Source organism: Chamaea fasciata, unplaced genomic scaffold (genome assembly GCF_029207755.1).
Source record: "Chamaea fasciata isolate MVZ Bird 193981 ecotype frontalis unplaced genomic scaffold, bChaFas1.0.hap1 SCAF_23, whole genome shotgun sequence".
Classification (NCBI taxonomy): domain Eukaryota; kingdom Metazoa; phylum Chordata; class Aves; order Passeriformes; family Sylviidae; genus Chamaea; species Chamaea fasciata.
Window position 1 is genome coordinate 7,627,639 of NW_027094108.1, and position 14,191 is coordinate 7,641,829.

A 14,191-nucleotide genomic window follows, 5' to 3' on the forward strand; every position below is an offset into this window, starting at 1 on the left:
CTTCCGACAAATACTAAAGACGGCGCTGGCGTTCTGTTGCCGAGACAACTCTTCCGGTACAGGAAAGTGACGCACGTGATTTCCGGCGGGCCGTGCGGAGCGGCCATGGCGGCAGCGGCGACGGCGAAGCTGAAGGACACGGACGAGGACAACGATGTGGATGCGGCGGCGATCGAGGGGCGAGTGCGGGCTTGGGCGGCGGCGCAGGCGGCACGCGGGCGGCGCGTGGCGCTGGTGACGTCGGGCGGGACGCGGGTGCCGCTGGAGGCGCGCGCCGTGCGCTTCCTGGAGAACTTCAGCAGCGGTCGGCGCGGGGCCGCCTCGGCCGAGCGGCTCGTGCGGGCGGGGTACGGCGTGTGCTTCCTGCACCGCGCCCGTTCCGTCTTCCCCTGGGCCCGCGCCCTGCCGCCGCACGGGCCCGCGCTGCTCGACGCGCTCTGCCTCACCCCGGGGCCGCCACCCGGCGTGGCCGCCGCCCCCGCCGCCTTGCCCGTGCTGCTGCCCGCGCTCCGCGAGTACCAACGCGCCACCGAGGCGGGCGCGCTGCTCGCCATCGAGTTCACGGGGCTCGTTGAGTACTTAGCGCTGCTGCGCGCGGCCGCCCGAGCCTTGGCGCCTCTCGGTACGCGGGGAGCCCGGGAGTGAGGGGACGGAGGGAGCCGGGGGGACCCAGGAATGAGGGACAGGGTGGCCACCAGTTCGTGGGGCACATGGCAAGAGAGAATGAAGTCCCCAGGGGTGTCTCCAGTGTGAGGGAGCCCAGAAATGAGGGAGGGAACAGGGTGGTCCTGTGCAAAGGTTCAGGGTGAGAGCGGATGAGGCTCTCATGGGGGTCTACAGTGTGAGGGGACTGGTGGATCGAGACCGAGGGGATGTGATGGTTGTGGTGGTAGGTCGAGTGGATCCCCAGCCTGGTGTAGATGATAGAACCCCCTCGCAGCGGCCCCAGCATCCAGGTGATCCCGTCGCCTGTGGGGCTCTGGCCTGAGGGGACAAGGGGACCCCCTTGCTTGGAGGCCTCCTGCACCCTGGCATGAGGATCTGGGCTGTCCCTGGGGGCTGTTGGCGCTTGGGAGGAGAGGACAAGACATACCCCAGTGGAGAACAGTGTATCTGAGGGGACCCCAGGCTGGGGTCAGTGCTGCTCTGCTCAGGATTGTGCTGGGGGATCCCTCAGGGTGGCCCCGGTCTCCCCTGTTTGGTATGTGTGGGTGGCAGCTCGGCTGGCTCTGGGGTGACAGGGACTGGCCATGGCAGTGGGGGACAGCAGTCATGTTCCCACAGGCTCCAGTGTCATGTTCTACCTGGCAGCCGCCGTGTCAGATTTCTACATCCCGGTGTCCGAGATGCCGGAGCACAAGATCCAGTCCTCGGAGGGGCCCTTGCAGGTGAGGCCCTCCTGGGCATGGCCCCCTCTGCTACCCCCCTCAGCTGTCCCCTCTTTGCTTCCAGGGTCCTCCCAGAGGAAATGGGAGGGTGAGATCCCACAGGGACAGAACCCTATGGAAATCCTGAAGTTGCATTGTTTTGTTCTTATCTTGCACTGAGGGGCCCAGATACGAGGGCAGGGCAGGATCAGCCCTGCTGTCCTTTGATCCAGGTTTATTTTTAGGGTGGGATGAAGGGGTGAGTGGTGCCATGGTTATCTGCAGGGAGGTCAGTGCTGCATGGGGCAGCTTCAACACGTCTGCAGTTGTGGTGTGGCACATGAAGAGGCGCCCCTGAAGTGCCTCCCGCTCTTCCGGCTTTGTCCTTTAAAGCTGCCTGTGCTTCCATGGAGATGAGGAGAGTGTGGGTCTCAGAGAGCTGAAGTGCTCCTAGAATAGCTCCTGGAGTACTTGAGTTGCTGCCTTTTGTCTCGAGAGAGGCTTTGGAGAAGGGCCTGGAGTGCTAGGCCAAGGAGGAATGATTTCAAACTGACAGAATAGATCTAGATTGGATTTTGGGAAGAAATTCTTTCCTGTGAGGGTGGTGAGGCCCTGGCACAGGGTGCCCAGAGAAGCTGTAGCTGCCGCATCCCTGGGAGTGTCCAAGGCCAGGTTGGGTGGGGCTTGGAGCAACCTGGGATAGTGGAAGGCGTCCCTGCCCATTGCAGGTGAATGAGATGGGCTTTAAGGTCCCTCCCAGCCCCAAACTCTTCCATGACTCTGGGATCCATCTTGCTTGTACAAATGATAGTCCAACACTGCAGCACCGAGGTCCCTCTCAGTGATGGAAGCAGGTGGCTCTGGAATTCTTTATATTACAAATACCAAATTTATTTAATAATTACTTTCTAAGTAGTTGCTGGGCTTCATCCTTTATCATTAGCATCGGAAAGATGAGACCTGGCCTGATTCCCAGTGATGGATCCAGTGGTTGGGAAGCTGGAGAACAAGGTCTCCTACTGTTTTTCCTCATGTTTTAGCACTTTTGTGCCTCATGCGTGTTAAGGAGTTGATAGAAGGAAAGGTGAAGATAGGATAAACTACCTGGATTCTGGAGAGCTGAAAACTCAGATTTATGCCGTTGTAATGCTTTTTAAAATCTTCTCTCCTCATGTTTATATTCCCCCAGTGTGGTAAGCTCTGGAAATTCAGGGTTCCTGTGGCCTAGCCTTAGAACTTCCTGACTATGAGCACCACATGGATCATTTAATTTAAATTTAGTGTCATTTGAACCTTGTTTGGTGAGAGCTGCCCAAATACTGCCTTGAAAAACTTCCTGGTTTAAATGGTATATGAAACAAAGCTGGAATTCCCCTCTTTCCCATCTCATCTCTTACTAAAACTCCCTGTAATGTTTTTACTAACTTTTTCTTTCTGTGTTTTCCCACTGCAGATCACAATGAAGATGGTGCCAAAAATGCTGTCACCGCTGGTCAGAGACTGGGCCCCTGAGGCCTTTGTGATTTCCTTCAAACTGGAGACAGATCCTCAGATCCTCCTGGATAAGTCTCGACAGGCTTTGGAGAAATACCGGCACCAGGTGGTGGTGGCCAATGTCCTGGAATCCCAGAGGACCTCTGTCATCATTGTCACCAGGGACTCACAGACTCCCTTATCCCTGTCTGATGAGGAAATAGCACAAGGCATGGAAATAGAGGAGAAGATTGTGAGTTACCTCCAGGGCCAGCACACGGCCTTTATAGAGAGAAAAGACTGAGGAGCAGCTTGGAGGAAACAAGGGAATTGTGGTGCAGAGTGATTTGGACTGGAGTGATTGCCTGTCCAGGTAAATAAAGCAATCCCGATGGAACACTAAGGAGGGCCGTCCAACACTGTCACTTTTCTACAGCTTGACCATAGCTGTTGTGGCTTTGTAAAAGAGAAATACATGGAAGTGAAACCATTCCAAAGGATATTTGTCCTGGTGTCTAAAGGAGGAAAGGAGCTTGTTTCTGTCCCATGGACAGGGAGAACTGGGAGAACAAGAAATAATGAAGGTCTCTGTATATAAAGAATTTCCTGAATCTCCCTCTTTGAAGTGTCTTTTAAAATGTCTGGAAGAAGAAATGGGGCTTTGCAGGAAAGGTGTGCTGATTTTATGACTGGAGAGGGAAATCATCTGGTGTTGAGAGTGGATGTTGAAACCAGGATAGCAAAAAGGAGAATGAGGTGACAGTGACTTAGGGGGAGCAGCTTTTCTGCCGGGAGAGATCTCTTGTTCTTACATTTCAGGTGCTGCAGCAGCGTTCCTAAAGCAGCTGTTTCAAAGGTTTTCCTTCTATCCCAGGTACTCGAAGATTGCTTTGTTTCATATTCCATTTACACCAGAAAGTTTTCCAAGGCAGTGTTTGGGCAGCTCTCACCAAACAAGACTCAAGTGTCACTGCAGAGCTCTGTAAACAAAGGCAAGGCCACATTAGGCACAGACCACAGAGGATGGATCCAAGCTTGAGGCCAAGGTTGGAGAAGGGGAGTGGGCACTGAGGGAGGTGGTGTCCTGGGAAGGGAATGGAGCTGAGGAAGGGTCTGGAGCCCCAGGAGCAGCTGAGGGAGCTGGGAATGGGGCTCAGCCTGGAGAAGAGGAGCCTCAGAGAGACCTTCTGGCTCTGCACAACTCCCTGACAGGAAGGGAGGTTGGGTTCTGCTCTCAGGGAACAAGGGAGAGGATGAGGAAACAGCCTCAGGCTGTGCCAGGGGAGGTTCAAGGTTGTATATTGGGAAAATTGTTCCTGGAAAGGTGTTCGAGTATCGGCACAGGCTGCCCAGGGCAGTGGTGGAGTCATCATCTCATGAAATGTTCAAAAAAAAGTGTGGATGTGGCACTTGGGGATGGGGTTTAGGGTAAACATGACAGTGCTGGGGGAATGGTTGGACTCAATGATCTTGCAGGGCTTTTCCAGGCTTAGTGATTCTATGATTCAGCAGAAGGGGTGGCAGTGATCGACCCTGGAAGGGGAAGATTCTTCTTGACTGTGTGGATTTAGAACTGGAATGTTCCTGGTTTTATCTAAACTTTCTTTCAATGGTTACCAGCTTCAAAGTGTGTGTTTCTCATGCCTGCAAGAAACTTAACGGCAGCTCTCCTGCTGTCCACTGTGTGTCTGCTCATGGGCTGTCCTCAAAATAAATTCACTGGGATCCTGGAAAGAAGGACAGCAGCACATGGAAATGCTGAAAACATTTCAAGAAGAGAGACTGTGCTCTGGGTAAAACCACTGAGTGCTCAGGAGGCAGGAGTGATTTTGTAATAACACCAAACCTCTGCAAGTGAGGGGTGCTCAGCAAACAAGGAAAATAAAGTCAGTTGAGCAAGAAAAGAACACAAGGATGGGATTGGTGGATCCCATCAGTGATGGGAGAAGTCCAGGTTGGTCAGGAGGGGAGAGATCCAGCTGGTAACTGGGTCAGGAGAAGGAACTCAACAACTTCTCTTTGGCCAGGACTGATAAAGAAGGTGAATAAGCTCCAAGAATTGCCTGTCTTCATCTCCCATATATAATTGATGGGAATGTCAATGATTTCTCTTGTGTTAGTTTGGAGCCTCTGGACAGCATGGATGGGCCAGCAGGGATGGGAATATAAAAACTTGTGTAAGTTGAACATGCCCTTGCAGGAGTGTTGGGACATGGGTTGGGAGAAATGCCACCAACGCTGTCTCAGAATGTCCTGGAATTTCTCAGAGATGGTTGGGAAGGAGAGGAGTAATCTGAGCTTTTTGAGGAGCAGACTGGGGCAGTGGGCCCAGGGAATCCTGGGGTTTCATTGGACTTGGGAACACACTGCCCACAGACCCATTGTGTCTGCCCCTATTTGTGAAGTGCCTGTTGGGGAGATTCCTTAAGCTCAAACTGAACCACAACCATCCTGATTCAGTGTCAGGGATGCACCTGTCCCAAGTGGGAGGTTAAACCAAGCCCACAAGTGCTCCCACCCTGGCAGTGTTTGGGCACCAGCACTCTGGGAATGGCGGTTGTGGTACCTAATCTGGAAGGGGCTCCTGCAAGTCCAGGATCTGTCTGTTGCTTTCTGAGGATCCTAGAGGGCTCAGTGGAAGGTCTTCACTGGACTCTGCCATGTCCCTCTTCACCATGTCCTGGTCTTCTCCTTTCCCTAACATTCCCTTGCGCAGTGTCTTCAGCCAGCGAGTTGGTTCTGCAGGATGGACCTACTTAGCTCTGCAGTTGCTCAGTCTCATGGAGTCATCTTTGGGTTGCAATGGGCTTTAAAGCTCATCTCATTCCACCTTCCACTAGCTGAGGTTGCCCCAACCCCTGTCCAACCTGTCCTGGAACACTTCCAGGTGTGGCATAGCCACAGCTTTTCTGGGCAGCCTGTGCCAGGGCCTCCCCCCTCACAGGGAAGAGTTTCTTCCCAAGATCCCATCTAACCCTGCTGTCTGGCAGTGGGAGACCATCCCATCCTGTCACTCCATGTCCTTGTCCAAAGTCCATCTCCAGCTCTCTTAGAGTCCCTTGTAGGAACTGGCATAGTCTCTAAGTTCTCCCTAAACCCTTTGCTTGGCTTGGCTCCATGTACTTGTCTTCTTCCCCTTCAGGTTCAGCAGGTAAACTTGAGGTTTAGAAGAAAAAAGGGAGAAATCTTGGCCCTTTTTGTTGACCCGGGCGAGAGCGGCGCTGCGCCCGCTGTCAGCCACCAGGGGGCGTCACGGAGCGAGGAGGGGGAGTAGCGGGGGCGCGACCGCCCCACCACACGTGACGTGTGGGGGCGTGGCCTCACGCGGCCCAGTCACGGCAATGGGCGTGGCTTGTCGCCATGGCGCCGGGGGGTCCATCCTGCCGCATGGACGCGGTCGCCGCCGCCCCGGTGGGTGTCCCGGGCCGGCCCGTGGGCGTAGGGGGCCGGTTGTACCCCCGGGACCAGCCCAGGGTGGGGTTCAGGGTATTGGTTGTGTCCCCGGTACCGGCCGCCCTGAGGGCATTTCGGGAGATTGGCTGTACCCCCAGGATCGTCCCGAGGGGTTTGGGGTACCCGCGGCCCCCCCGTCTCTCACGGCTCCTCTCGCTGCTCCGCAGGCGGAGCCCCCGGTGCCAGCGGACACTGTCCAGCACTGGCCGCGGGCGGAGGGCGCCGATCCTGCCGCCCCACCCGAGGAGCAGCTGGGTCTGGCCTGGCGGCTTCTGCAGCGAGAGGAGACCCGGCTGGGCGAGCTGGAGCGGCGGCAGGCCCAGGACATGAGAGATGTAAGGGCCGGAGAGCAGACCCGGCTGGGGCCTGTCCAGGGAAGGGAATGGGGCTGAAGGGCCCGGAGCAGCTGACGGAGCTGGGAAAGGAGCTCAGCCTGAAGAAAAGGAGGCTCAGGGGGGACCTTCTGCTTGTCCACAACGCTCTGACAGGAGGGGACGGCCGGGGGAAGTCGGGCTCTGCTCCCCGGCAACGGGATGGGACAAGAGGTAATGGCCTCTAGTTGTGCCCGGGAGATTCTAGTTGAACATTAGGAGAAATTTCTTCACTGAAAACGTGGTCAGGCATTGGTAGGGGCTGCCCAGGGCAGTGATGGGGTCCCCATCCCTGAAGGTGTCCAAAGAACGACTGGACATGGCACTCAGTGCTCTGGTCTCGTGACAAGATAAGAGTTTTGTCACAGGTTGGACACTTGGGGGCCTTTTCCAACCTTAGTCGTTCTGGGATACCCCCGGGATTTACCCACCCAGCCCTGTATCACTTGATCCCCCCTCTACAGCAGCAGGTTCAGGTGTGTCACTGCCACACTGCTGCCCTCGGGAACTTGGGGTTTATGTCCCCATTCCTCATACTAAGCATCAAAAAGCACCTGGTGAGTCCAGCAGCTCCCATGGAGCCATGGTCAAAAGCTCCCCACATCCCAGCACCCCCATAGCTGCATGACCTCCTGACCTCCCAGTCAAGGTTTTACCATTCCTAGGTGTTCCAAAGGCATAAGACATATTGTCCTGCAAATATTTGAGGTTATCCCATAAACATGATGGAGTGGAGAGCTTTTTATGCTGCTGGTTCACTGGAGGCACTGGCAAACATAGGAATAGCCGGATTTTCTTTATTCCAGGTGGAAAGCTATGTGGGCCATGTCCATACCCTGATGGAAGAGTGACATGCCATTGCCTCTGAGTAAGAGAAGGAGAATGAGCAGCTCAGGTTGGAGCTGGCACAGCTACAGCTGCAGCAGGGCAATCCCTTCCCTCCGGAGTGTGGGCCCTGGGAATGCATTGGCAGGTGTTTGGGTCTGGAAAGCTTCTTGGAGAGCCGAGCAGCATTTTTTGGGAGTTCTCAGGGAGCTCTCATGGAGTTCTCAGTGGGTTGTTGTTTGAGAAGTTGTTAAAAGTGTTAGTGAGCTGTTCAAACAGATCTGTAATTGATTTAGAGGTTCTGGTCTGCTTTTACTGCCTTTATTCAGGGAGTTTGGCAGGTTCTCTCTGTAGCTCTGCTGTTGCATGAAGCATCTTCCAGAGGCTGTTTGAAGACCAGAATTGATGGTGCTCTTTGGTTTCCAGCTCTAAATTATCTGTCGCTCCCACCAAGTCAGTGAATTTGCTCTTGGCTTTGATTTACACAAACCCCACGTTTTTTAAAACAATGTGAGGGACAGGAATTGTTTGTTCTGGCGATTCAGAACTTGGGTGTGCTTGTCATGGAATTCCAGGATGGTTTTGGTTGGAAGAGACCTTAAAGCTCATCCAGTTCCACCCCTAGCCATGGGCAGGGACGCCTTCCACTACACCAAGTTGCTCAGGGCCCCTTCAGAGCTTCAGTAATTTTGTTTAAACAAATTATTTCACTTATTTGTCTTCAAATCATTTATTTTCAAACTCTAGGGTCTCTTTTGCGAAGTTTAATTCTTGATTTTCCTCATTCTTCTGTTGTATGTTCAGTGGTGCTCATAGCCCATGTCACCATTAACTCCTTTTGTGAGCTGTATTGTTTTGGTCCTAAGATAAAATTGGGGGTCATATAATTTGGGGTCATCTTCTTTGTGATGCAGGCTTTGGGGCAGCAAATACAGGAGTTTGGGGAAAATTTTGAATATTGGTTGGGTTTTCAGGGAGCACATCTGGTAGTGTGACTTTCCAAAGACTGATTTACCTTAAAATTTGATTTTTCTGGGCACATAAAGCCGTGGTTTGTGGTGAAAAGGCTACTTACGAAGGTTAAAATGAATAATGAGCTCTTGGGAGTCTTGTTGTGGCAGAAAACTCTGTTCCTGGTTCTCTCCCTTCCCACAAGGTGGCAGAAGAAAGACAGAATGTCCCCCGTTGTCTCGTGCCTGGTTATGTGGCGCCTAACGGGGGAACGACATAATCCTCGAGAGAGTCCCAAGCAGTCGCCGTAGGGTCAGCGTATAAAGGAACGAAGTGGCCTTCACATGCAATCCGAGGATCGTTCATTAAAGCAACATAAATCGTAACGTAACTCGAATGCAGTGCAGAAGTGAAGACCGGGAACAAAGGCTGAACCATGGGTTTTAAGGGACAGAATCAGGGTGGAGTTTGGGGTCAAGGGGCCAATAGGAAGAAGACTGGGGAGGGACACAAGGTGAAGTTTACAGAACACAAACCAATGGGGAGGATAATGTAAGGAGATTTATATAAACAGATCAGTGGAGCGTCGAATAAAAGGGGTTTCCCCAAGGGGCAGTCCAGGCAGGGGCTGATACCAAGGGAGACTGACAGAGAACATTCGGGAATAAGAGGTATATGACAGGGAAGATTGACAGCCCAATGGGTGGACACAACCCAGGCGAAACCACCACCCTGGGGAGGGTGAAAGGGAACAAACCATATGGTGTTAAAACACAAAATTACACACAGCAACAGTCCCCAAAGCTGGAACGGGGTAATTTGGTAATTTCTTCCTGGTGGCTCTGCTCCTCTGGACTTTCTCCATTTCTTAGGGATTCCTGTGGCTCTTGAGCAATGAGTACCTCTGGACTGGAAGCTGAGATCCTAGATGATGGATCTCAGTGTATCCAGGAGGGATTGCTGGTTGCCATCCAGTTGTTTGCAGTGTGTTGTCCCTGAGGGGGTTGTGTGGCTTTGGTGCTGTAGAGTGTTTCTGGAGGAGTTTTTTGGGGGTATCACTCAGATTTTGAGGTTTGGGACTTCTTGTTGACTCACTGCTGGCATTGGCTTCTCTCCTGGGTTGTGTGTGGATAATTTAAGAATCTGAAAGCCCTTCTCCCTCTGGGCTGTCACCTGCAGGGAGAGGTGCCAGCCCCGAGATGTTTTGGGTCCTTGTAGAGCACTTTATTGAGTGACTGGTCCTTTTATCTCGGTTTATTCAGCTGGAGCAGAGGAGGCTGAGGGTGACCTGAGGGCAGAGCTCATCCCAGGCTACGGCTTCTCTGGAGGAGAATTTTATCTCTGCTCTCTGGGACCAGGGAAAGGAAATGAGGGAATGGCTGGAGCTGTGTCAGGGGAGGGTTAGGTTGGATGTCAGGAAAAGGTTCTTCCCCAGAGGGTGCTGGGCACTGCTCAGGCTCCCCAGGGAATGGGCACAGCTCCAAGGCTGCCAGAGCTCCAGGAGCCTTTGGACAGCGCTGCCAAGGATGCCCAGGGTGGGACTGTTGGGGTGTTTGTGCAGGGCCAGGTGTTGGACTGGATGGTCCTTGTGGTTCCCTTTCAGCTTAGAATATTCTGTGGTTCCATGGTTCTAGGTCAGCCTCTTCATAAAAAAAATCTCCCAGGCCATCTCTAGGATGGAATGGCTGGATGTGCTTGTGTTGGAGATGCTGCACAATCCCAAAAGCTTCTGTTGGGCTCCTCCAGGTGTCTAATATGTCCCTGCTGCAGGGTTCTATGCTGCATCCCTGTGTCTGTTCCCCAGGCCTCTGCTTTTCATCAGAGTTCTTGGAATCATGGGAATGTTTAGGTTGGAAAAGCCCTCTAGGGCCATCAAATCCAACCATTCCCTCAGCACTGTCAGGTCCACTCCATGCGTCACATCCACGTGTTTTTTCAACAATGGCAGGAATGGTAACTCTACTGCTTCTCTGGGCAGTTGTGCTAGTGCCTGACCAATCTTTCAATGAATATCCAACCGGAACCTCCCCTGGAAAATCTTGAAGCTTTTTCCTCTTGTTCTGTCCCTTGTTCTTTGGTAGCAGAGCCTGACCCCCAGCTGGCTGCACACTCCTGTCAGGGAGTTGTTGAGAGCCAGGAGGTCCCCCCGTGAGCCTCGTTTTCTCCAGGCTGACACCCGCCCAGCTCCCTCACCTGCTCCCCATAGGACTTGTGCTCCAGATCTTGCTCCAGGTTGTTTTTGCAGGACACCCAAGTGTCTCAGCAGGCATAGGATTATCCAGTGAATTGGGCTGGAGAAGGGGCTTGTGGAAAGACACACTGTGACCTGCTGGGTTTGTTAAAAATGTGGGCAAGGCAAGAGGACAGGATGGTGGTTGGTAGCTTTTGGAAGCACTGAAAGGAGAGTGGGAAGAGGCAGCTGGGGACAGTGGCTGTTTCAAGCCAGTGATACAAAAGAGGAGCCTTAGCTGTGAATGATGTGGGGTGAAGGACAGGATCTGTGCTGATACACCTGGTCTGACAGCTGGGGAAGGGAGCCTGGAGACCCCTGTGTGGGCTCTCAGGTCTGAGCACACTCTGCTTCCAACAGCAGACAAACAAATCAGAAACCCTGCTTGGTCTGGGATCACTTGGAGCAACTTAATCTGCTAAAAGCTGTTTCATAAAATCATGGAATTAATGGAATGGGTTGGGTTGGAAAGGATCTTAAAACTCATCCCATTCCACCCCCTACCATGGGCAGGGACACCTTCCACTATCCCAGGCTGCTCCAAGCCCTGTCCAACCTGGCCTTGGACACTTCCAGGAATCCAGGGGAAGCCACAGCTTCTCTGGGCAACCTGTGCCAGGATCTCACCACCCTCACAGCCAAGAAATTCTTCTCAGTATGCCATCAAATCCTGCCCTATGTCAGTGGGAAGCCATTCCTCCTTGTCCTGGCACTCCAGGCCCTAGACCAAAGTCTCTCTCCAGCCCTCCTTTAGACCCTGAGGATAGTTAGTGCTGGTGACTGACACTGAGCAGTTTCTGAAGATAAAGTAAATCTTATTTGCTTCCTGCCCATCCCGGGCTTTCAGGCTCCTACAGGGAGCAGCCAAGGCTGGTTGATGCTGGGCTGTTGAGCTGAGTGTCACCTCATCTGATACCTCTGCCCAGAGTGACATTTTTCCTTCCCTCCAGGCGATTCCTGATCCGTTTCTGATGCTCTTGCTGAATGTACCGGGTGTTGTAGGAGGGCAGATCGATAGTGCTCTCAAAAGCCTTCCTGAAAAACAACTGGAATGGCAGTGAAACACAGTGCTGGGGGAACTGCCTGGATTTGTTTAAAAAGTGGAATAAAAAGAAAAAGCAGTTATGGTCTCAGCTTGTTTTCTGTAACAGCTGGGCTGGTTAAACACACCCAGCAGAGCTGGAGGATATAGGGCTGTGGTAAGGTGAGGTGGCTGCTGTTTCTCAGAGTATTCCTGGGGTAGGAAAATACAAATATTAATATAAAATTTGCTTCCAAACAAGCGTGGACAGAGGTGGGAGACGCCAGTGGAGCTGTTGTGTGCCTGGGGCAGGGGTTGCCTCTTCCCAGACATTGGATGAGGGAGGGAAGGAGGTTGTAAGGAATCAGTGGGGTTTACTCATAGGTAACCTGTGCTGTGTGGGCAGACTCCCCTCATCCTCACAAATTCTTTTTGCTCTCCAGCCTCTGGAATTTGTCTGGGCTCTAAAATGATACCACTTCACACTGTGTTACAGGCTGGGGACAAGGGGAGTGCTGGCAGGTGAAGGTGGTTCAGGGCACAGGGGGTCCCATCCTAGGCATAACCCAGAGCAGTTTCTGTTCATTTTAGCTGGGATTTGGCAGAACTGTGAGAGGAAACTGCCAGGCAGGTTGGGGTTCAGTTTAGTGTGAACCATAGGCTCTTCCCAAGGCACATGGAGCAGTTTTGATCCTGCCTTTTTTGCTCTGCTGAGGCAGGAAGCTGCTGGGGAGCCCTGTTTGACCCTGTATTGACCAGGCTGTGCTTTGTCTCCCTGGGGAAGACGCCTGGGAAACCGCAGGGTGTTTTCCATCCACAGGACTGGATGGAGCTGGCTGCAAAGCGTGGAGTGGAAACATGGGATCGATCGGAGCCTCGGGATGTGTTTGCACTGGGTCCTGTGTTAAATCAGTACGTGATAGTGAGGGGCAGGCTTGTCCAGGGCTCTGTATGTCCTGTATCTGAGGAATATTTGCTCTGCTGAACCTCTGCTGTCCAGCTCTAGATCCTTGAGCAGGAAAAGAGTGTGAATATCCCTCCTACCTCTATACAACTCCATGCACTTCCCATCTTACAGCACCTGGAAGCCTTTATAATCTCATTTGGGCTAGAAATTTGGTTAGAATCTGTTGGTTTTGGTTTTAATACAAATTACACAGGGAGGGTTTGAAAAGCCCTCCCCTGGCTCCACAAGCTGCTGGATCCAATGCAGGAGTTGCTGCCCTCATCATGCCAGACACCAAAGGTTCCTCATTTTCTGCTGGCAGGTAAATTCCAACCACACCAACCAGGGGTTCTTTTTAACAACAGTTGGTTGCACAAACACAGTGGTGCCCAGCCATAAACTGACTCCTGCAAGTCTTGTCATCACCTTTCTGCCTTAGAGACCCTTGAGTTTGGAGGTTTTTCCCAGTACAGAGTCTTCCTGGCTATAATTTTTGGATAAATGTTGAAGCACTGGCAGTTTAATTCTTAAAGGTGTTTAGATCTGCCTCCTTCCTGGACATACCTTGGGAAAATTGTGATGCTCTCTAGGACCAATTTAGTATTTTGTGTATCTCCTGCCAAAGAAAACATCTGTGACTCCGTGTCGATCCGTTCGTTTCTCTCCAAGGTTGGACTTGATGATCTGAGGGTTGGAGCTGATGATCTTGGAGGTCTTTTCAACCTTAATGATTCCCTGGTTTTCTCAGCATTTGTTTAATTTAATCAATTTAGTTTCCACCAAGCTGTACTTGGGGTTGAAGGAACTGAGGATAAACCAGGTTGGGAGAACTCCTTCTGGGGGGAGCAGGGCCTATCACATACTTGGCAGGCAGGGGAGGGTATGTGAAGAGAAACCTTGGGAGAGAGGGAATAGGGCTGAGATAATGGATAGCAGGGAATGGGAAGCAGTGTGGGAGGTGGGAAGCAGGAGAGACTTGAGGAGCAGTTAGGCTCCAGGGGCAATGGGGCTGTTGCAGTGAGGAATGTTTAGAGAAGCTGAGACAGATCTCCAGGAAACCCTGCCCTTTGTTTCTCCTCTGCTGACACCAAGCCTTGCCTTGCCTTAAGAAACCCATCTGAGGCAGGTGGAGAAGATGCTGGAGCAGGAAGGTTTATCCCAGATCTCCTGCAGTGCTGCCAGTGAACAGGTTGCATATTTCCTGGTGGAGTGGGTGACGCTGCTCAGAAAGCTGGAAGTGGCAGCCCGGCAGCTGGAATCCCACAGCATAATTGATGGGCTCCAGGCATCTCCTACTCCATGGCTCTGGCCGCCTGAGAGCTGTGAAGGAATATCTTGAGCATATTTCTGTAATGAAAATTGTGTCTCCTGTCTCTGAGGCCGCTGTGGAGTCTTGGGGCTGAAATACTTGAAGGAGCAACAAGAAAGATTGAGTGAAAGTATTTAGGAGAGTCTGGAATGCCAGGACAAGGGGGAATGGTTTAAAACTGACAAAGTATGTCTAGATTGGATATTGGGTGGGAATTCCTGTCTGTGAGGGTGGTGAGATCCTGG

General features: G+C 52.5%; 2 protein-coding genes across 5 annotated transcripts in view; both read left to right on the forward strand.

The window, feature by feature from the left end:
- Positions 1-66: 66 nt before the first annotated feature.
- Positions 67-3,639, forward strand: PPCS (phosphopantothenoylcysteine synthetase). 4 transcript variants are annotated; one of them, XM_066202933.1, is made up of 3 exons: positions 67-179; positions 1,285-1,388; positions 2,821-3,639. In XM_066202933.1, the coding sequence occupies exons 1-3, from the start codon at positions 155-157 to the stop codon at positions 3,142-3,144; spliced, it is 453 nt and encodes a 150-aa protein (XP_066059030.1). In that variant the 5' UTR covers positions 67-154; the 3' UTR covers positions 3,145-3,639. The 4 variants fall into 4 exon arrangements, with proteins under 4 accessions (XP_066059030.1, XP_066059029.1, XP_066059032.1 ...); XM_066202932.1 differs by having other exon boundaries at positions 67-622; positions 2,821-3,144; XM_066202935.1 differs by lacking the exon at positions 1,285-1,388 and having other exon boundaries at positions 97-179; positions 2,821-3,633.
- A 214-nt stretch (positions 3,640-3,853) lies between these two features.
- The window catches only part of CCDC30 (coiled-coil domain containing 30), a 41,440-nt gene continuing 31,102 nt past the window's right edge, over positions 3,854-14,191 (forward strand). The window contains exon 1 of the mRNA XM_066202930.1: positions 3,854-3,886. The gene's annotated coding sequence lies outside the window, so the exon portion shown is untranslated. The remainder of the gene's footprint in view (positions 3,887-14,191) is intronic.